Source organism: Neolamprologus multifasciatus, chromosome 11, assembly GCF_963576455.1.
Source record: "Neolamprologus multifasciatus chromosome 11, fNeoMul1.2, whole genome shotgun sequence".
NCBI lineage: Eukaryota > Metazoa > Chordata > Actinopteri > Cichliformes > Cichlidae > Neolamprologus > Neolamprologus multifasciatus.
The window spans coordinates 11,081,314-11,104,142 of NC_140449.1; the positions used below are offsets into that span (position 1 = coordinate 11,081,314).

Here is a 22,829-nt window from a genome sequence, read left to right on the forward strand (position 1 = left end):
GGGGTTCGGTAAGTCGGTCTCAGGGGTTCGGCAGAGCCTCCGCCGTGACATGCACGGCTCATTTTGTGCACCAGTAAAAAACATATGTATGTCTTGAATTTGAAAAAAAATCTTATTTTATTTTTCACTAAAGAGGGTTTCAGTGAATGTGCATATGAAACTGGTGGGGTTCGGTACCTCCAAAAAGGTTAAGAACCACTGTTCTGGTCACATGTTGAAATCTTTGTCTCTTTATGGCTCAGCTTAAGAAATCACCATCTAGCATTTCTAGTATTTACAGCACCTGTCATATACTTGCAGGAAACTCATTTTAGAGATAATACTAGACTGAAAAGAACCTGCATTGAGAAAGCTTATCTTTCATCGATTTGCAGTAAATTAAGAGATGTTGCTTTTCTTATACATACTGTAGAGCTTCTCCCTTTGTTCATGGTAAAAGTATTTCTGATTCTGCTGGCAGGTTTGTAATCTTCTTGGAGCACATTTCTGACATAAAGGTGGGTCTTGCTCCCAAATGTGATGAAAAGTCCCTTTTTAGCCAGGTTTTATCAGTGCTGCCAGGTTTGTGCCAATTTCTGATGTTTCTGAGTGTTTTTTTAAATGTCTGTGTTTGCGTATATTGGGAAATAGATTGTAGTCAACAGGATTTAAGAAAGGGTTATGCATAAAAGTGTCTTTATGACTCTGCATTAAAATCTTTATAAAACTGGGGTGTTATTGGTGCCATTTCTGCTGCCCTTGGCATTTTTAGTGTCAGTGATACCTTTCATGTAGATAAATAATAGGGGTGCAACGATACACAAAATTCACGGTTCGGTTTGATACTTTGGTGTCACGGTTCGATATTTTTTCGATACAAATAAATGTTCATGCCTTTTTAATTTGTCATTTATTAAAATTATAGATATATATTTTAACTCAAAAGTACAGTTTTTAAATTTAACGTTGCTGAAACAACAAAGTAATAAAAAAATAAATCTATCTGATCGAGAAATCAATCATCTTTGGAAAAGAGAGTTTATTACAGAGAAATGGCTCTTTCCAAAATAAAAGCTATACTATACGCTTCTTCTGGGATATATTCTCAGCAGCATAGTAAACATATCAGGTCCCCATAAGGAGAATCATGTGCTAACGGCTATCTAAATGACTTGGGTAAAGTTTGTAGCATGCGTGCTTGTTGTTTTTGTCTGCTTCCACTTGTCTTTGCACTAGGATGATGTCGGAGTAAATGTGCAGTCATATTCGTTGTGTTCTCACTAGTGCTGTCAGCGTAAATCTCGTTGAAATGAAGTTAACGCCACAACACGGCGAATCTCCGTTAACGAGCTACCACCGATCGCCCCGTGCGTGGGGCTGGACGGCCAACATGTTAACGAGCAAACTGTGCTAACGCATTAGTTCCCACCCATGTAATTGAGCATTGCGTGGCACATCCGACATACTGTTTTACTTTAGTCCATGACGCACTTACCTTCAGGGTCATACCTCACATGAAAACCAAAATAGTTCCAAACGCCAGATCTGAATGAGGGTGGGGGAGGTTCAATTTGCCATGTTGCAACAAGAGCTTAACTTCTGTCTTGCTAGCTTGCCTGGCGCTCAGTGAATCTGCCTTCGACTACTCCGCCTAGGCTGCACTGTCTAGCGCAAATCCACTGAGCGCTCCACACAGACAGCATCGTCAGAAGGAAAGTTGATAAAATAAATTAAAAATTTTGTATTGTTCGATACATATGCGTACCGAACCAAAAGCACTGTATCGAACGGTTCAATATCGATACGAGTATTGTTGCACCCCTAATAAATAAAGCATATATAAAGGTCTAATTTCCAAAAACTGATTTTGGCTTTTACATTGTGACAGGAATGTTTTTTCAGGTACAAAATGACTTGATGTCATTCAGTTCCATTTTATTTATATACACCAAATCACTACAACAGTTGCTTCAAGATGCTTTATAATGTAAGATGGAGACCCAACAATAACACAAAGAAAACAGAGAAAATTAATTCAAGAGAGATATGTTTGATAGATTATAGGCCATTTGAAACAGTTTCAACACCCCTGCTCTGGATCAGAATCTGAACTGGAGCGTCCTGTCACACCAGTCAAGGTTAAGGTTGCAGGTAAATCTTCACAAAGCTGTGAAAGCCCAGGCTGAATTTGATAAAACCTTTTGGAAGCAGGCAGTCACATTCCTGCTAGAGATGTTTATTAGGTCTTTTAATATAGGCATACTCCCTCAAACTCTGAACCAGGATTGTATCTCACTGATTAAAAAAACAAGTCGTTAGTATAGTTTATAACTCCTCTCCAACTGCTCTACTAGAAGTTTTAATTCATATTAAAGCTGGATGCTGAGAAGGCGTTTGACAGAGTAGATTGGGATTGGGGAAAAATTAGTTTCATGCGTGATATTACCATACATTTCCTCTCAGGCAGCTTTTGAGTGAAATGACTCAAATTCTGAATATTTTCATTTATATCATTCTACAAGGCAGCCCTTTGCGTTACTATCTGATCCTGTTATGATCCTGGCACAGTCAGAAATACCATGGGTCATCTGCATGACCCTTTACAGAGATGACCTTTTTGTTACTTTTGTCCGATCTGTCATGCGCGGTCCTCACAGCCCTTTACATTTTAGCGATTTTTAATAGCAGTCTTAAATCAGGTGTTGTGCCAGCCTGTTTTAAACATGCTGTTGTGCAGCCTGTGCCTAAAAAAAAACTAATCTCTCATCCTCTGTACTTGCAAACTTCAGGCCTATTTCAAAGCTCCCCTTTCAGTCAAATTTTTTAGAAAAGATTGTATTTGTTCAGCTGCAATCTTTTCTCTATGGTCACAATGTTCTCGAGAGATTACAGTCTGGTTTTAAAGCTTTTCATAGCACTGAAACTGCACTTTTAAAAGTTCTTAACGATCTTTTACAAGCCAAAGGGACGCAAGCCACGATTCAGCTGTGCTTTTGCTTTTGGATTTGACCGCTGCATTTGATACTGTTGACCACAGCATTTTGATCTCTCGGTTGAAGCACTGCGGCAATCAAAGGCACTGCATTAGAGTGGTTCAGGTCATACCTCTCTGATAGGACTTTCTCAGTGAAGACTGGAGATTTTACCTCTTCCACAGCCCCCTTTACTTGTGGTGTTCCCCAAGGTTCTGTACTGGGGCCAATTCTTTTCTCTATCTATATGTTGCATCTGGGTCTTATTTTCAGGAAATATAATATTAGTTTTCATTCATATGCTGACGACACTCAGATCTATCTTCAGCTAAAGAGAAACAGTTCTGCCTCCCTAGAAACTTTATTTCAATGCCTTGGCGAAGTTAAGGTCTGGATGGCCTCTAATTTCCTCAATTTCAACAAAAATAAAACCGAAGTGATCGTTTTTGGACCAAGATGCAATTCTAGAACCTCACATTTTAATTTTCGCAGTTTAGAACCTTTTATCAAATCGCATGCTAAAAATTTGGGGGTTATATTTGACAATAAGTTCACCTTTGAGAAACAGATTAGTTTAGTTGTACAGCGGTCTTTCTTTAAACTGAGGCTTTTATCCACTTTGAGATATTTTTTGTCTTTTAAAAACCTAGAATGGGCAATTCATGCTTTCATCCTATCCCAACTGGACTATTGTAATTCTTTATATTTAGGCATTAGTCGGACTTATCTTGCAAGGCTCCAGCTGGTCCAGAATGCTGCTGCTCATGTTTTGACACGAACGAAGAGACATGAGTATATCTCCCCGGTGCTTGCCTCGCTTCACTGGCTCCCTGTACATTTTTGAATCAATTATAAAATCTGATTGGTGACTTATAAGCACTGAATGGACAGGCCCCAGGGTATCAGTCAGACTTATATTCCCCCTAGAGCTCTTAGATCGGGTGATCTTTTGCTCTTGGCCACACCAAGGTCGAGGCTGGTTCTTAGAGGTGATCGTGCCTTTGCGGTCGTGCAGTCTAAATTGTGGAATGATTTGCCTCTCCACATTAGACAGGCTCCTACCCTTAACCTTTTTAAATCCTATCTTAAAACACATTTCTACTCACTGGCTTTTAATACTGTATGAGCGTTATTTACTTATTCATTTGTTATTAGCTATTTGGCATTGGTGTTAATTGATATTGATATTTTATTGTGTGTTATTCTATTGTGTAATTTGTATGTTTGTACAGCACTTTGGTCAACACCACTGTTGTTATTAAAAGTGCTATATAAATAAATAAATAGAAATAGAAATACTTACTCCTAAATCTTTCCATGGCTGCCAGGATAAATACAAAAGGAATTTCTCATTTTACTGTCAGAATGAACAGATACAATCTTGTCCCATGTCAGATCCTACATCAAGCTCCCTATGCTAAAGCTCAGCACGCAAAATATTTGATACTGTGTTTCCTCTATGCGAAAAGGCCATGATTTCTTGTCTGAAATCTTTTAAATGTCTTCCACGTTAACTGGAAGCGACGTTACTCCTAATGCCATGACTGCCCTATTCACTGAGGCTACTTTCACGCCTGTTAAATTTAAAAGCTTTCACAGTTCTGCTGGCCAGATAACTAATGCTATTAAACAGGAAATCTCCAGCCTCACCTACTTACTGTATACACGCTGAATTGGGGAGGTCCTTTATTCTCTCACATTGGAAGAAATTAAGGTGATCCTGGCCAGTAATGCTGTATTAGGCTATTTGAAAGGACCTGGGATCCATGTCTGACCCATGTTAAAAATGCCAGGATGTTGTTTGCCTCTAAACTTCTGTAACAATTATTCAATGGAAGAACCATTCCCTATGAAAAACTCAATAAACTGACTAAAATAAAAGAAGAAAGCAATTAGAAAAACCCGAATGAGTGTGGTTACGTGACTCAAGGATTAATCAAGTTTTTTGTGCGGAATTAAAAGGAAAATATATCAGTGCTAACATGGCTTGCATTAGTGCCACCTTATTAAAACTTCTATTAAATGCGTAGTTGTATACACACTTTGCAAATGTGCTCATAAAGAGTTGGTGCTCAGTCCTTTTGAAGGTCATAAGTTTCGTCTGGCGTGAATGTCCAGGTGATCTCTTGTGTAAGGTGACCAGAGCGCAAGAAGGCCAAGGCAAGCACGCTTACAGACACAACTAACTGTAGATGAAGTTCTAGGTCAGAGGTGAGAGATACATTTTGCTGGTAACTGCATTTGTGCCTGCATAGTAACAGTTGATGCAAGAGGTGTTAAAATAAACGTGAAATGAACAAGTCAAAAAAATGTTGCTGATAATGGGAACTTGTCTAACAGTCATTGACTGTTAATCAATCATTAACTGTAACTGATGCATTTTATATTCTTCACTGACGCAAGAAAGGGCTGAACCCTGACATATTAAAACTATTTTGAAGTGTGCTTTTTAGCGGAGATCTATGCTGATGTTGTTACAGTATACATCTTCCCACGCATGTGTTTAATAAAATCATCGTTTGACTGAACTCATCTGGGCCAGTGTTGGTTTGTTCTTATCCTCAATATTAAAGAATCAGGATATGTGGCATGTATAAAAATGCTCAAATGGCCAAGCGGATTCTCATATAACCTTGGGTAAGATACTGAACCCTGAGCTGTCTCTAAAAACAGAATTATAGTTTGAGATGAGACAAATATATCCAGAATGTTTGTGCTTATATACAGCATGTACAGTACAGATACTGTACATATAATAACTGATTCAAATGTCTAATCATGAAATCACATGACGACAAGTCAAAGCCTTTAGGCACACAGAGAGTTCTCTGGGTTACAGTCCCTTGCTGAAGCCAGAGATCAGAGGAGAATGGCAAGGCTCTTTAAAGCTAATAGGAAAGCAACAATGACTCAAATAACTACTTATTTTAACCAGCGTTTGCAGAAAAGCATCTCTGAATGCACAGCCTTGAAACAGATCGGCTACAGCTGCAGAAGACCGCGTCAGATACCACTACTGTCAGGATAACGTACTACGCCCTAAAGCTCTAGTCATCTCAAACTGGTTTCTTGAACACAATGATGTGCAGCTGACAAATCTGCTGCAACAAAATTTTTGAGGAATGTTTCCAGCAACTTGTTGAATCTGTGCAGCAAAGAATTAATGCAGTTATGAAATCAAAAGAGGGTCTAAGCCATTACAGGTGATGAAGTGTATATGATTGAGTGAGTGTGAGTGTATATGTATTTATTAATGAGTGACTAAATGTAACTTTTAACTGCTTTTATGTATTTTAAATGCCTCATGATCAAACACTCCGGACATAACTTAGCATCATAAACCTTACTTACAGCAAGATCAAAGGTTAAACTTCTGTGTGCTAATATAGCTGCTCTTTTAAATATTTGGTACCACTCTGTAGTATCTTAATCTTAAAACACACCAAAATCATTTTTAAGCAGTCAAAGCAACAACAAAAACGGAAAGGTAATGAGTGTCTGTGCTGTCTTACAGTTGTACCATGGATGCAGCAGAATTTCGACGCAGAGGCAAAGAGATGGTAGACTATGTGGCCGACTACCTAGAAAACATAGAGAAGCGACCCGTCTACCCAGATCTGGAACCAGGATATCTTCGCTCTTTAATCCCGAATGAGGCACCACTGGAGCCAGAAAGCTATGAGGACATTATAAAAGACGTCGAGAGGGTCATAATGCCAGGGGTATATATTATATATATTTTGGGGGTATAAATGTATTCATTTGTGATTTAGATATCTCTGAGGTACAGGCAACTCTGGCGTAGCAGTTTAAATTTAGTAGATGATCTGGTAGAAACTGGTTGCTGGTTAAAGCTTCAGCTTTTAAAAGGGTTGTTTGCAGGATATTAGGACTCTGTTGTGCCATGTAGGATGGTCAATTAGCTGTTCAAAATAAGGAATAAGGTGAATTTATAGTAACCACTTGTACTATGTTTTGTGCTTTTCCAGGTCACCCACTGGCACAGCCCGTACTTCTTTGCTTACTTTCCAGCAGCATCCTCTTACCCTGCCATGGTGGCCGACATGCTTTGTGGAGCTATTGGTTGCATTGGATTTTCCTGGGTAACGGAAACCTTTCTGTATTCCTGTATCTGACTCAGCATTTCAAAATTAGTCCATACCTATATGCAAATTTTGAAGTGTTTGACATTTTCATTTGCATTTTGGCCGTGTGGTTTCAGGCTGCCAGCCCAGCCTGCACCGAGCTAGAGACAGTGATGTTAGATTGGCTTGGGAAGATGCTTCAGCTGCCTGAGTGTTTTATAGCTGGGACACATGGCCGTGGAGGTGGTGTCATTCAGGTAACGGTCATTTGCATGTGTTCATTGCGCGTGTGCTTTGGTCAAACACTTGGTTGGCTACCACTATCAAGGAGTCCAACCAGCTTCTGCATATTTTAACACTAGTTTGAAGATCAGTGGCCCTAACTGACACTTTTATATATGTTATTGTTTAAAAGTTTCGTGGCAGATTGACTTTGAAAGTCTTTATGTGTATACAAATAACCTGGTTGCCCCTGTGCTCATATTCATCACCAGCTTTTATGCTATTGATTTGTTGTTTCTGCCTCCGTCTGGTTCAATCCAGCAGAAAATTGGCAGGAAATTGCCTTTTAATGTGTCATCCACAGGCAGGCAGAGATGACAATGATGGTGCTGGGATTGTTTCGTGTGGAAAAAGGCTAAGCATTAATTTGGTGTTCCATTGACAGAAATACAGAAAGCAATAGCTGAGGATACACTCTATATATATGTGTGTGTGTGTGTTAATGGGATGTTGAATGGTGGAGCATGAGAGCACACTCTGATGACAGATCATTTCATGCCTCCTCTATTGTGACCACCTGAGTGTGAGGGCGTGTTTTTTGTGTGCGTGCTCATCTGGCTCACCGTGTTTTTGTTTCTTGCCTCTCTCCTTTTTTAGCACGGCTCACTATGGCAACGAATGGGGCTCTTCTCGCTGCAGCAAGGCTAATTGAGTGTTGTGACCGCACGTTGCAGACCTATTATTATAAACCTTATACCAACACAAAGGGGAAGTGAGATGGTTAAAAAAAAACAACATCTGGTGACCTTAGAGTTCCCTTTTAACCCCGTATGAATCATGATGACAGAGAAAAATACTACTTAAAAAGATTACATGTGCTAATTGACTAATGGCTTCAGTTTAAAAAAGTGTGTGTATGTTTGTGTGTGTGACCATTATACATTTATTTGACAAACATGTTACATTTTTAAAACTACACAGTTTTTCTTTAGCAGTACTACATCTTGGCTTCTGTTCTTCTTTTCAGCTGATAAAAGGTAGACTCAAATATACATGAAAAATACAGCCGGGTGTATAAAAGCTGGAAAAACCCATTGTGTCCTCATGCTCCTAGTAGTGATTTGTAATAAGAGAATGAGTAGGAAGTACACTTGATTATGTTTTAAAGGTTAAAGTTCTTGATATATTTACAAACCAGGATACTCAGTGCATCCAGATATGGTCCCAAAGTCTAATGTGATTTTCACATCGCCTCATAAATCAGTTTGTTACATGGTTTGTTCATTTACAGAGGAGTAGGGACCCTTTATCTGAAAGCCTTTTAAAATAAAAAGGCAACTTTCTACACACAGAGTCATAAACCCAGTTTTACCACCTGACTAGGCAGAAAGCTTTAAACTCCTTCATGATGACTACATTGCACAAGCTCTCAGAGTCTTGATTGGTTAGCGCTTCCCGCCTTCACATCTGAAAATACTTACAATATACTTCTGGTGAAAGGTTCCATTGTTATTATTATATTTACAAAATCTTCACATTTCAGATGTCCTTATAGCCGGTTACTGATCTATATGCATGTCCAAAATCCTAAAATCACATTCAACCAAGCCTTCCACCCAGCTCTCTAGCACAGGTTTTCAAGCCTCACACTCATCCCTTGGAGTTGGTCAGTGACAAAAGTTTGATTAAAAACCACTGATGTAATTTCTTTCTGCTGATTTGTGCCTATTGATTGGGTGATTTGAACATTTCATTGATTTCTTTGTGATAATGACTCCACAAACCTTAGAAGCCATGCTTCACTTTATTATTACCCAGCTCCAACAGTTGCCACGGTATCAGCTGGCTGGTTGATGAGTATTTTCAAACAACAACTTGGGAGCCACAAAAAAAAAAAAAGCAACAAAACAAAAGCGCTGTCTTCTCCTTTTGTCTTTAACCTGAACTCAGGTACAGTCAATAAGCACTGATCTGCTGATCTAAGATCTAACAGTTACAGATGAAGTAGTTCAATAATAAAGGGAGGCTTCGGACTATTAAGAGCAAAGAAACGGATCAACAAAATCTTAAACTGAACCTTAAATTTTAAGGGGAAACAGTGCAAAGAAGATAGAATTAATGTGACACAGCAGCAACATTCTAGACAATTTGTAGAACACCTGCAGAAACCCTGCCTTTAAAAACCAATAATTAAGCTCCAACAGTCCATCGTAAACAAAAGGATGACTGGCGTTGACTGGCAACCATGTAGCATCTGATTTTTTTTTCTTATTTTTTTTTACAATCAAATAACATCCACAGCAGCAAGGCTTTGCTTCACAGCCTCCTTAATTCTTCAACAGGGAACTGCCAGTGAGGCCACCCTGATATCTTTGCTCGCTGCACGCTGTAAAGCAGTCAGACGGGTCCAGGTGATCAATGCCAAAAAATCTGAGTCTGAAATCCTTTCCAAGCTGGTGGCTTACACATCTGACCAAGTAAGAGCAACATATACTTTCTACTATTCTTCTTCTTCTGTTATTTGATGCAAACTTTACTTACATATAAACGATGCAATTACTTGCCTTGATGCATGTCCATAACTCTACATTAATTCTACAATTCATGTCAAAATTACTGACTTTACTTAAATTTTAGGTTTTTTTTCATCACTTTAACATTTACTTGTTTATTATTACAACTGTGAAGAACCATAGTCACAGTGTTTACATTTATCTAAAGTTCACATGCAAGTTATTAGCTTTGCTATATTTCAAAACAGCTTAAAATTATATACCTGCAGATTTATTAAGTTACGCAACTGTGACATAAAGATAAATGAAATGCATTACAAACACAGATTTTCTTTAAGTAGACTCAGTTAAACGGCAGTCCATGTGACGGCAGCGGTTACGTCAGTAACAGCAATTTAGGAAGACAGAGGGTCAGCCAGGCAGTAGCGCGCTCGGATCAGGTTCAATACCAGGCTGACTTTGTGATTGTGTTAGGGAGTCGCCCGAGGGCCACACCGACCTTTACAGGGAGATCAGCGATTTTTGTCTACTGCCTGTTCAGGAGTAACAAATCCATCCAACATATGCCTTTTTCACAGTGAATAGTTGTCTGTTTAGTGGTAATCTCCTGTAGGTAATTCAAAATTGATTGATTTGTGCCGTTTAGTATTGTGCACTGTTAGCCAAAAACAAATTAAGCACAGGAAAGAAATCTTCATCTTTAGTTTGTGTTACTTAAACTTTACAGCATGAATCAAATGGCATAAAACTACATCACAATTACTTTTGACTAAAATACTACAGTGATACTTGACTTCATACTGTGCAGTTTATAGTACTTTGTTGTTTGAACTCAGCCCCACTCAACATTGTTCCAGCTCCGTATTGAACAAATTAACGCTTTGTTTTAATAAGCTGATTGTCTGCAATTGATTGCTGTGAGACTTGACATGTGCACAGTCCTACTCTGACCTTTTACCTGCATAATAATCAGATAAAATCATTTAGTATCCATAAAGTTGAACTTAGCTGTTTGCATGGCAGCTTTATGCAGCTACTTAAAGGAGCAGGTGTTCCAAGAACTTGATTAAATTGTTGTTCTCACTCGAGCTGGATCTCTTTTGTCCTAAGGCTCATTCTTCAGTGGAGCGTGCTGCTCTGATTGGAGCAGTCATGATGAGGAAGGTGCCTACAGATAACCGTTATGCTGTCAGAAAGGAAATGCTTAAGAAGATGGTGGAGGAGGACAAAGCAGCTGGACTCATCCCTTTTTATGTAGGAAAAGACAAAACTCCCCATGCATTTACTTAACTATCACACAGAAAGACACATACGGCAACCAAAAAATATAGATTTTAACAGTTTGGAATTAAATTCTCATTTGTCATTGCTTTGCTTTTGCTACTAAAGCTTACAAGCAGTTGAGCAACACGTCTGTCAGCTGTTAGCCACAATGATACAATTAGCCAGTGATGCAGCTGTATACACCCTGAGGCTTCTGCTGAAGGATAACATTGTTTCTGTTGAATATAATGTATGTCTATCCGGTTAAGGACAATAATCCCTGGCTCATCTGGTCCTACAGATCACTATCAGTGAACAATATTAAAGAAAAGGCAGCAGCTCTGAATCATTGCTGTGTCAGGAGTGATAACCTATCTTTAATCTATGTTTTAGAAACTGATATAAAAGCAATGTCTTACAGCAGCTGCAACACCGACTTGTATTTTGTTTTCTTGGATAAAATTATTGAAATGTAATGTGTTACAGTTGTGACAGTCAAATTGGAAACACAGCACTATGGTGTGTCCAATATTTGTATGTTTCAGTTCTGTGCGACGCTGGGCACCACTCCCTCCTGTGCTTTTGATCACCTCACTGAGCTGGGACCCTTATGTGAGTCAACAAGTCGCTGCCGCAGACACTCGTTTTTTTCTGTTTTGTAGCACACAAATAAGATTTGAGAGTGGCTTTGATTTAATAAGACCAGGAAGAGAAATGCCAAATGCACTTCATGAATTTACTGAGAATGAACAAAAAAGTCAGTTTTCTGAATAATCTCAGTTCATTTTTATGATGGTCCAGTATACTTCATAGTAGTTATATATACTCTAAAGATTCCCCAGATAGTTAGAAATAGACTGACAAACTGTCTTACAAACATTTATAACATCTCCTTTTCTTGTTCAGGTAATGAGGAAAATATGTGGATGCACATTGATGCGGCGTATGCTGGGAGTGCATTCATCTGTCCAGAATTTAGACCTTTGTTGAACGGTGTTGAGGTGAGTAAAACGTACAAGTTTTCATGTTCATGTAGTGCACTAAGACCCTGACTAAGCTTAGCCGCAATGTTTTAGTCCTTCATGAAGGTTATACAATCACGATTGCTACAAGAACCTCCAACACGAAAGTGGCACGGCACAATTTTAACTCTAATCATTGCCGGTACAGTGACTAATGTGGTTTCGTGTGATTAATGTGGTTTAATTGTGGTCAGAAATTTAGGTGGTGCTAAACCTATCCTGCCAGATTGCACGTGTAGTATCGGTCGTTGCATCTATGAAAGCAAACACTAACCATATGCTGTCTGAAAAGGGCATAATGTTAATGTCAAGGAGGAAGCGTGCAGGGCTGAGTGTTAGACCAAACAATCAGCATAAACCGCTGAGCATCAATCTGCCTTTTGAGGCTGCCGAGGCAGCTGTTGCTCCCCAAGCTGTGCAAAGACGCAGAGATAAGGACAGAGTAATTTCCTGAGGCAGCGTTAGACCTTTATATATCACTGTTTATTAGACACACAAGTTCAAACAATGTTGGTGGAGACACAGAGAAAACAGCTGTTGTTTCATCCTCTCTTTTAGTGTGGCTGTTTCCAGTGCTGGTTTTGGGTTTGTACCTGTAACACATCATTTTAGAATTTCTAATATTATTTAAACGTCACTGACAAAAAAAAATGTATTTAAGCCACATGTAACAATAGTTGGATTTCATTTATAGCACCGTAGTTCTCCTGCATAACTTTGAAGCATTATGAGGTCAGTGAAAATGACTGGATGAGGGCATGAAGAGGAAGCCCGGTCCTTTTTGGATGAGAGAGCAGCCCTGCTGAAGTGATGGTTGCTAGGATATGAATGACGGGGACGAGGAAGCAACCACCCCCCACTTTGAATCAGTCAGCATGGCAACTGTCAGACAAGGGTTTATATCACATTGTCTATCTGTGCTGTCTTATTGCATTTGTGGAGGTAGGGAAAAGGATATTACAGAAGATAGCCAACAAAAAGACGAGAGCAGATTAAGACTGGTTTGTCTCTCTTTGAATGAATCCTGTCAGGAAAGGGTTATTTCCAGTGTATTCTGTGAGCTTGATGGCTGGACCTCTTTTGCATTTCAAATACACTGTGACACCTTCTGTCCAGATAATAATGTTGGTGATAGGATTTTCTTGGCACTGGTAAGACTAAATAAGCATGTACAAAGCGTGTACAAAAAAAATAAAATTTTTACAGGATGATTTGGTCTCCAATCACTTTGTTCAAACTTCAGCAGAGCCTCAAATATTAAACTGACATTCTGTTGATTTCTTTTTTATCTTTATAAATGTGAGTGAAAGATTCAGCACTGTGGCTAACTTTTTGGTTTTTATTTTAGTTGGCAGACTCTTTCAACTTCAACCCACACAAGTGGCTTTTAGTCAACTTTGACTGCTCCGCGATGTGGTAAGATGTCTAACACATACCAGATATGACAGCAGCAATAGTTAAATAAGTATTATTTAAAAAAGGGAGCATTACACACACCATTTATAGTATCCAGTACTGTTTTGTTTTTTTCCAGAATTTTTTTTCAAGTTCACCTCACACATGCTCCCATGAAGTAACAATGACTACTGATATCCATCTACACCTCAGTCATTTGCACAGTAAAAATAGACTCATGCCTTCCACCTGCCTCTTCTTTCAGCATCCACAAAACGAGACATGTGTTTCACAAGATGGAAAAAGTTAGAAACTCAACATGTGGTTAGAGGAAGAGGATCTTAAAAAACATTTTCCATTGCCTGTCTCGTACTCTCTTACTGTTGACAATATAACAATATAACCAATAAGACAGCCTAATGTTGTGTAAAATCATTGACATGACCTTATTCAAAAAAGGTGTCCTGTGTAAGGTTTAAATGCCTGAGGGCACATCAAAAATCTTATAATTATATAATCATGGAAATTATTAAAAAGAGTAGAAGGTTTAGAACTATTTTAAAAACACAGGAATTCAACTTATATTCTTAGCATAATAAGGCTGTCTCAGATTAACATGGCAACACTAAAAAAGAGTGCATACGAGGTTGCTGTAAGAAAACAGGAACAGTTCCTGTTTAAGAACACCAGAGAAAAAAACGGAAGAGCAACCCTGTTGCACACAGTTACATTAAGAAATGTGAGGTACCCCTCAGAAAATGTAAAAAGAAGGTATAAAAGTGGTCTCAGGGGTAAATGTACAGGGTGGCCATTTAATTCAATTCAATTCAATTTTATTTATATAGCACCAAATCACAACAAAGGTCACCTCAAGGCGCATTATATTGTACAGTAGATACAGAGGAAAAACCCAACAATCATATGACCCCCTATGAGCAAGCACTTTGGCGACAGGGGGAAGGAAAAACTCCCTTTCAACAGGAAGAACCCTCCGGCAGAACCAGCCTCAGGGAGGGGCGGCCATCTGCTGCGACCGGTTGGGGTGGGAGAAGAAACACAGGATAAAGACATGCTGTGGAAGAGAGACAGAGATTAATAACAGATATGATTCAATGCAGAGAGGTCTATTAACACATAGTGAGTGAGAAAGGTGACTGGAAAGGAAAAACTCAATGCATCATGGGAATCCCCGGCAGCCTACGTCAATTGCAGCAACTTAGGGAGGATTCAGGGTCACCTGGTCCAGCCCTAACTATATGCTTTAGCAAAAAGGAAAGTTTTAAGCCTAATCTTGATGAGCTCTGAAACCTGACTGAAACTCTTCAAATAAGCCATTCCTCCGCAGATGATCTGTTAGCTGTTTGACAACTACTCTTTCAAGGATTTTTGATATGAAAGGAAGGTTGGAGATTGGCTTATAATTAGCTAAGACAACTGGGTCTAGGGATGGCTTTTTGAGGTTTACCTACAGCCACCTTGAAGGCCTGTGGTACATAGCCGATTATTAGAGATAGGTTAATCATATTTAAGATTGAAGCACAGATTGAAGCAGCGATGACCAATCCACTTTCCAGGAAACTGTTCCACTTTCCAGGAAACTCATCTAGGAATGCTCGGACCTGGCACCCATAATGTGGTGGTGCACCATCTTGCTGGAAAAACTCAGGGAACGTGCCAGCTTCAGTGCATAAAGAGGGAAACACAGCATCATGTAGCAATTTCAAATATCCAGTGGCCTTGAGGTTTCCATTGATGAAGAATGGACCCACTATCGTTGTACTCCATATACCACACCAACCCATCACTTTTGTTGTTCCAGCAGTCTTGGAGGGATCCATCCAATGTGGGTTAGTGTCAGACCATTAGCGGTGGTTTAGTTTGTTAATTTCACGATTCACATAAAAGTTTGCCTCGTCACTGAACAAAATCTTCTGCGTGAACTGAGGGTCCTGCCCCAGTTTTTGTTCTGCCCATTCTGCAAATTCTGTGCGCCGATCTGGGTCATCCTCATTGAGATGCTGCAGTAGCTGGAGTTTGTAAGGTTGCCATTTGTGAGTAGCTAATATCCGCTGAAGGGATGTTCGACTAATGCCACTCTCCAGTGACATGCGGCGAGTGCTACGCTGTGGGCTCTTGCTGAATGAAGCTAGGACAGCCACTGATGTTTCTTCATTAGTGACAGTTTTCTTGCGTCCACATTTTGGCAAATCCAAAACTGAACCAGTTTCACAAAACTTAGCAAGCAGTTTGCTAACTGTAGCATGGGAGATGGGTGGTCTCATAGGGTGTCTTGCATTGAAATCTGCTGCAATGACCCGGTTACTGCGTTCACCAGATATCAATAACACAATTTCGATCCGCTCCCTACGTGTTAACCTCCTCGACATGTCAATGACTGTGAACAAAGAGAAACTTGTAAATAACTCATGAAATAATGAAGTTACGTTGAAACCAAGCACACCATTGTTTTTCTTGTGACATTACCAATAAGTCTGATGTGTCACATGGCCCTCTTCCTATTGGAAAAACAAAAGTTGTATCCAAGATGGCCGACTTCTAAATGGCCACCATGGTCACCACCCATCTTGAGGAGTTTGCCCCCTCACATATACTAATGTGCCACAAACAGGACTTTAATATCACCAACCATTCCAATGTTATTACGGTGTATCCATATGAATGGCCCACCCTGTACAGTAAACTGCTTATCTGGAGGACAAACAAGTCAAGTATGGGCTAATAGGAGCATTTTACATGGTGGTGAAAAAATTTGGTATTTCTGGTGCTAAACAAATGTGCAAACCACCCAATCTCAAAGGTGCCCTAAATACACAGCAGTGGTAATTACCACTGTTTCTGTAATGGTTAATCTACCAGTATGCACAAGCACTTTAATCAGAATTATATTTTTTCTATTCAATATAGATAATGTTGTTATCCATGAATTTTCAAATGAACTATTTTAATAATAGATGAAAAATAGGAAATCACATTATACATATTTTTTTTTATTAAGATGCCAAACTTAAGTTATTCACTAGAATTCCTGAAGAAAAAAAATAGTGATCAAATGTTATGCTTGATCAATTTCTTCATTTTCAGAGAAGTCCAGTGTGCTGGCTCACATTTGGGTATAGAATATATAGGTAAATATTATTATTATTATATAAAAATGGATATAATTAAGTGTAAGTGTGTAGACATACAGAGGTTTTTTTCAGTAACTATCACGTCAGCATTCTAGTAACACTTATTCACCAGCTGAATAGTCTAATGAATTTTGTCAATTATATCAACACATTAAGATGCCAGACAGTGATGTCTAAATAAAACTGAGGACCTGCCTCTAACCAGAAAAGAAGGAGAAGTGGGACATTCAGGTGCACAGTGCATCAGAGTTTCATGTTTCAAAAACAGACACACTAACAGGTCTTAAAATCTCAGTCTCACTAAATCATAACAGCAAAACAACAGGCCGACAGGCATCATCAGCATGTTGAAGTTACAAATGAAAATATTAATATTAGATGTTATGGGTTTTTTTTACAACACAAAATAAAATAAATGGATAAATGCTTGAGAAATTCACTTAATAAGATTGAAAGAGAAAATATGATAGCGGAAGGAAATTGATCACATCACGGTACCGTCCTGTACTCTGAAACTGCTCAACTGGAGACAGTTTCCTCCTACAGGATAATGAACCATAACTCATTTCCAAACTATGCAAAAACTAGAGCAGACTAGCCTGTTTCATAAAGCATATGCTGATTTCCTTAAAAATACAGGTCTAAAGCCAAAAGGTCATTTATTAAGTTTTAATAAAGTGTTTACATATTATTTCTATACCATATATTCACTTTGCAACTCATTCGTTGAAAAGAGGTGGAATTTTCCTAAAAATCTTTCGTGGCTAACCCCCACGAATAAAGTAAAACACTCACTTTTGATGTACAAGTTTTAAATAGTGTGATTTTTGGATTTTCTTAGAGCTTAATGCCATATTAAGACATTTTTGTCCTGTCAACACCTGTCCACAGGGTGAAGGAGAGAGCAGACATCATTGGAGCCTTTAAAATGGAACCACTTTACCTGAAACATGAAAACCAGGAATCAGGTAGTTATAGTTTTCACTGATATCCTTTTAGAAGTCGACAGTATTTATGTCCAAATTCCATTGGTAAACTATTGTCCTGTCTTGGAGACTTGAATAAAAACAAAAACTATAAAGATATAATCAGAGAATTTCCTATATAACAATTTTGTCTGCTTCTACTTTGTGTGTCTGTGCAAATTCTCCTATAGCCTGCAGATGGTCTCAGATTTTCACTGTAATTTACTTGTCAAGCAGACAGAGAGAAAGACTGAGAGCTGCAGTGCCTCCCACCGCTGTGAAGCACCTTACAAAAGTGTATGCTCACGCACTCTGGACTCTTCAATCTAATTAGTGGTTATTAGTCCAGGCTAACACAGACATTTATTCTGCAGAGATGAGCTACCTGTGATTAGTGAGATAGAGGCGCTGAGCGCAGTGACAGCAACACCTGGACAATCAACAGTACGCTAAGATAATAGCAAAAAGCAGCTGTTACAGAAGATACATTTTGAATTTAAAAGGGTTGTTTTAATGTTGGCGCTTTAAGTCGATGCCAGTTGTGATCTGTGGTGTGTTGCTTTACATTCAGAAAATACAGATCTTGTATCTTATATCTTATAATCTTATAAAATGCCATTTTCACCTATTCTGTTTGTGCAAAACGCGTTTAGCCTGTGATTCGAAATGCACTGACTGCACTTACGATTCTTATTAACCAGGAAGCAGGCTGGCTCACACGAGTAGTTTAAAGGGGTTTTATTTAAAATTGAGACTGTGCACATGTAATGGACAACATTATCTGTTTTTCTATCAACAGGACTGGTCACAGATTATCGGGTAAGATGAATTATTATCATAATTAATAATCATGATTTGAACGTTGTAGTAATAACTTCTCTCCTTATCCAATTCTGGCCTGCAGCACTGGCAGATCCCACTGGGAAGGAGATTTCGCTCACTGAAGATGTGGTTTGTCTTTCGCATGTATGGGCTCAAAGGTCTGCAAGCTCATATACGCAAGGTAAACACGCAGGAAAATGATCTCTCACTCAGCATTGGCAAATGTACCTGTTCCTGGGGATGTGAAGGGTTTCTTCACATTTGTGGCATTTGTGGTCAAAATTTGAAGTAATAGGATAATTTATTCGCCTGTTACACATTAAATTTGAGGTTATTCAAATATGTGGATGGTGCAGTGGTGCTGTGGTTAGCACTGTCACCTTACAGCAGGAAGGTTCTGGGTTTGAATCCAGGAGTTTGCATATTTTCTCCTGTGTGGGTTTTCTCCAGGTTCTCACCCTATGACAGGTGGGATAGGATGCAGCACCCCCGTGACCCTAAAGCAGAAGAGCATGGATGGATTTCATATATTCCATTCATTTAGCTGTGCAGGGATTACTGACAATTATTCCCCATAATGTGTGAGAGCTGATGTACATAACAGATCAATTACTTTAAGAAGTAGCCGTGTGTTAGTGCTAATTCAGGCTTTGTAACCCCGCTAACCTGTGTTTCTTATCCTCAGTGTAGTAAAAAGATTAATCTTGTACCAACAGTGGTGCCAGTGGTATCAGTCTCACTTTGCTGTTTCACCTCCATTTATCTGTCACATCTTAGTCACTTCCAAAGAAAAAAAAACACTTCAGGAAATCATATATGCCTTTATGGGAAATGCCTTCGCCGTCCTGCTTCCTAGAACTCTTTGCTCCTAATCCTCCTTACCACTAATGTCCTGCCATTGCCCTCCCTCCTCTTCTATCTCTTCATCGGCATAATTAGCCCTGCAGTCATATATGTCTGGCATGTATCTTCTATTTAAAACTACATTTCCTTTCCCAACCCTGCACATGCCTTTTCTTTTCATCTTTTCTTTTTGATGCATGACCCCTGTCTGACTCGCTCTCTCTTCTTCCAGTCTGCTCTGTCAATCAAATCAGCCTGTTTTGTGTTTACGCTCCATTTCAAATAAAGTGGCAGGAGCAGAATCGATCTCTGCAGCCATCTGAAACCGCAAAATATGAATAATATGTATGAAAGTTCTGCCTGGCATACAGTCAGCAGTAGGACAGGAAGTGAGGTCACTGGAGTTTAGCTTGTAATCAAATACAGTGATACTGGATTATCTGCTGGGACTTAAGAAACAAGATGACAGTCAACCAATTGTTGGCCATTTATGCCAGAGGTTTGGCTTTATTTACCAGTTGGAAAAGTTGAGTGGAAGCTCAACGATATAACCGGGATAACTGCATTGACACACGTTTCAGCATGCATCAGCAGAGTCTTTGATCTTAAGTGGATAAATTGTACTTAAGGAACAACTTTGATAAGTGCCATGTTTAGAAAAATCAGTATGAGGATTATGACATTTTCAGAGCAGACTTTGATAAAGGCTATTTCATGGGTGCTGAGTACAAATTTTGAACTTGTCTGATTTGAGCTCACCAGGAATTGTCTCTTCTAAAATGTGAAATATCACACTGCATGCTTGTTTAATCAGATGGTGATGAATGCATTTACTTCACGGTAAGCAGTGATGCTCTGCTAAGAAAAAAGAAAGGTTTTAATTAAGAATGACAAGAAAAAAGTCTTCCAATCTCTTTGGCCTAAAGCACGAGGCTACGTAACAAACCACACTGGCATCTAGTGGAAAATCATGCCAATTACAGCTAATATTGTTTGCAGGTGAAAGATTTTTTTTAAAGCAAACGCCTAAAAAATTATTGGTTTAAAAAAAATGTCACTTTTATTTGCATGTACAATAAATCTTTTACATTTCATGAAATATTTATGAATAATTCACATCCTCTGTTACAGCAAGTGGCCCTGGCCAAGGAGTTTGAGAGTCTGGTGCGAGCAGACAAGAGGTTTGAGATCTGTGCTGAAGTTGTGCTGGGACTGGTCTGCTTCAGGCTCAAGGTAACAGCACCCAACGGTACAGCTCTATGATCTGATCTCTGCAGTGGTCACAAAAAGTAAAAAAGTCACCTAGAAACCTCAAAGGTTCAATAACACTGAGGGTATTATTTAGAAAAGCTAGAAAATACATATCAGAGCTCCCTGTCTATGGGAATTTGACTGTCAAGACTGTGATTACTTCAATCCAGTCACCTAATTAGTAAGTAGTCATGGCACAAAGCCTAGCTGGTGTAATTCTTCCTTGCTTTCTCCTCTCAGGGCGCCAATGAACTGAACCAAGAGTTGCTGAAAAGGATCACCAAGAGCAGAGAGATCCATCTGGTGCCTTGTCAGCTCTCAGGCCACTTTGTCCTGCGCTTTGCCATCTGTGCACGCACTACTGAGTCACATCACATCCAGCAAGCGTGGCAGCACATCACGCAGCTGACATTTGAGCTTCTGCAGGAGGCCAGTCATTAAAAAAACGCTGGAAAAGGAGAGTCCACTCCGATCCCTGAATGATAACCAAAGTTGTGACTGACGTTTGATGGAGTTATGCAGATGTAAAATGTCATAAAGGGAATGTGGAGTAATTTATCTAACAGGAAGTTCTTCTGTCTGCAGCAAAGAATCCTGTCGAGTTAACAGTGGTAAATATTACATTGTCGCAAATTATTGTATATTTATGTATCTACTAATTATGACAAAAACAACAAAAACATATGTAGACTTCCAAAAATAACATTTTATACCTGCATTTTCTCCCTCTGTTGACTCCACGTTGTCTCTCACGGATCACATTATTTTCCACGTCACAGTGCACTTGTCTATGCCGCTTCTGTGTCTTTTGTGTGTAAAACTTGTTTGGGGGTAAATTCAGTGTTTTGTGTGGTTGAATTGAGGCCAAATTATTTTTGAGTTTTGCAAAGAATGTATTGCGCACTTTGTGAATTTCTGACTCAGTGTTTGTCTGCAACTTATGTTTTTTAGATGCTCATTCAGAAACTGCTTCCAAATGAATATATGAGTGATACATGGAGGGCTTCATGAAGTGTCAGGCTAAAGATTTCTAATATAATATCCTAGTGATTAGGTTAAGTCATTTATTAACTAATTTGCAAAAGTAGTATTTTTTTTAATGTACAATGGCAGATTAGGACTGATTATATGTTATTGATTCATGTTGTGTTTTACAACAGCTGGCCAGTATTCCTCAACAGCAGTACAAGACAATCACTCAGTCACTGTCAGTGGGCTTAAAGTGAAATTATGCTCCTTTGGGGCTTTTTCCTACATTCAAATAAACTAAATTCCATTACATTTCTGGGCTCAGACAGAAAAAAAAAATATTAAGATGAAGAAGTTTAAAACCTAAATTATGCAAATTATTAATATTTGCTCACTTTTTTCTGTATCACTGATTTGGCATTTGTCTTTGAGTTGAATGTACCAGAAATATAGGATGCCACACTTTACTGTCCATCCATCCATCCATCCATCCATCCATCCATCCATCCATTCGCTTCCGCTTATCCTTTTCAGGGTCGCGGGGGGGCGCTGGAGCCCATCCCAGCTGTCACTTTACTGTCCTGTTATATATTTTTAAAACCTGGAGATCTCAGACAAATTTTCAGAATGATCAAATGTAACTAAATCCCCTCCCAAACCATTATAGTTTTGCACTAACCTGATCCTTTACACCTGCCCTTTAGGGGATTTAGAAATCTGTGCTCTGCCATCACCATGTATTGCTGTAATTTCAGATGATTGTGCTAACGTCAGTGGCTGTGTGACCCAAGTGTTTCCTCATTGGCTAGACTGTGCTGCATGGAGTGATGTGGTTTATTTGAATAAAGTCTGCTGTAGTCTGCATGGTGTCACTTTTCAATCCTCTTTCAAGGTTTAAAATACAATCTGATTTTTTGATGGTATGGGGTGCATTTTGGCACATGACCTGGATAACATGCACATGTGTGACTATACTAAATTATATATACAGCTTTAGGAGCATTACATGCTGCCCTCCAGGTGACGTCTTCTTTAGGGAAGGTAAGCTATTTCAACAGGACAATGCCGAGCAATGTTCTGCAGGTATTCCAATGCCAAGAAAAGAGTGAGTGGATAAACTGACCCGCCAGCAGTCCAGAAATGGCACCGTTGTTGTTGCTCAACACACACACACATACACACACACAAACAGCATGTCTTGCAAATCAGCCTCCTCTGAGCATCTTAATCCCTGAGGACAAAGGCCGGCCTTCTATAAATACAAATGAGGATTCAGTATTAGATGTTACTTCTTAGTCCCTGATTACTCGTCAGTATTATTGGCCAGTTCATTTGCTTGCTTCAAAAATATAAATATAAATTCTACAGGCAACTATCAC

At 39.1% G+C, this 22,829-nt stretch overlaps 1 protein-coding gene across 2 annotated transcripts in view; it reads left to right on the forward strand.

The window, feature by feature from the left end:
• The window catches only part of ddc (dopa decarboxylase), a 42,316-nt gene extending 19,487 nt beyond the window's left edge, over positions 1–22,829 (forward strand). The window contains exons 3-15 of one of the 2 annotated variants that reach the window (XM_085176065.1): positions 6,466–6,673; positions 6,941–7,054; positions 7,174–7,293; positions 9,601–9,735; positions 10,882–11,025; positions 11,580–11,646; positions 11,941–12,035; positions 13,405–13,472; positions 17,492–17,568; positions 18,365–18,384; positions 18,470–18,568; positions 20,362–20,463; positions 20,722–22,829. In XM_085176065.1, coding sequence (XP_085032191.1) covers positions 6,473–6,673; positions 6,941–7,054; positions 7,174–7,293; positions 9,601–9,735; positions 10,882–11,025; positions 11,580–11,646; positions 11,941–12,035; positions 13,405–13,472; positions 17,492–17,568; positions 18,365–18,384; positions 18,470–18,568; positions 20,362–20,463; positions 20,722–20,922 — 1,443 coding nt within the window. In that variant the 5' untranslated portion in view covers positions 6,466–6,472 and the 3' untranslated portion in view covers positions 20,923–22,829. The remainder of the gene's footprint in view (positions 1–6,465; positions 6,674–6,940; positions 7,055–7,173; positions 7,294–9,600; positions 9,736–10,881; positions 11,026–11,579; positions 11,647–11,940; positions 12,036–13,404; positions 13,473–17,491; positions 17,569–18,364; positions 18,385–18,469; positions 18,569–20,361; positions 20,464–20,721) is intronic. The other variant, XM_085176066.1, reaches the window with a different exon arrangement.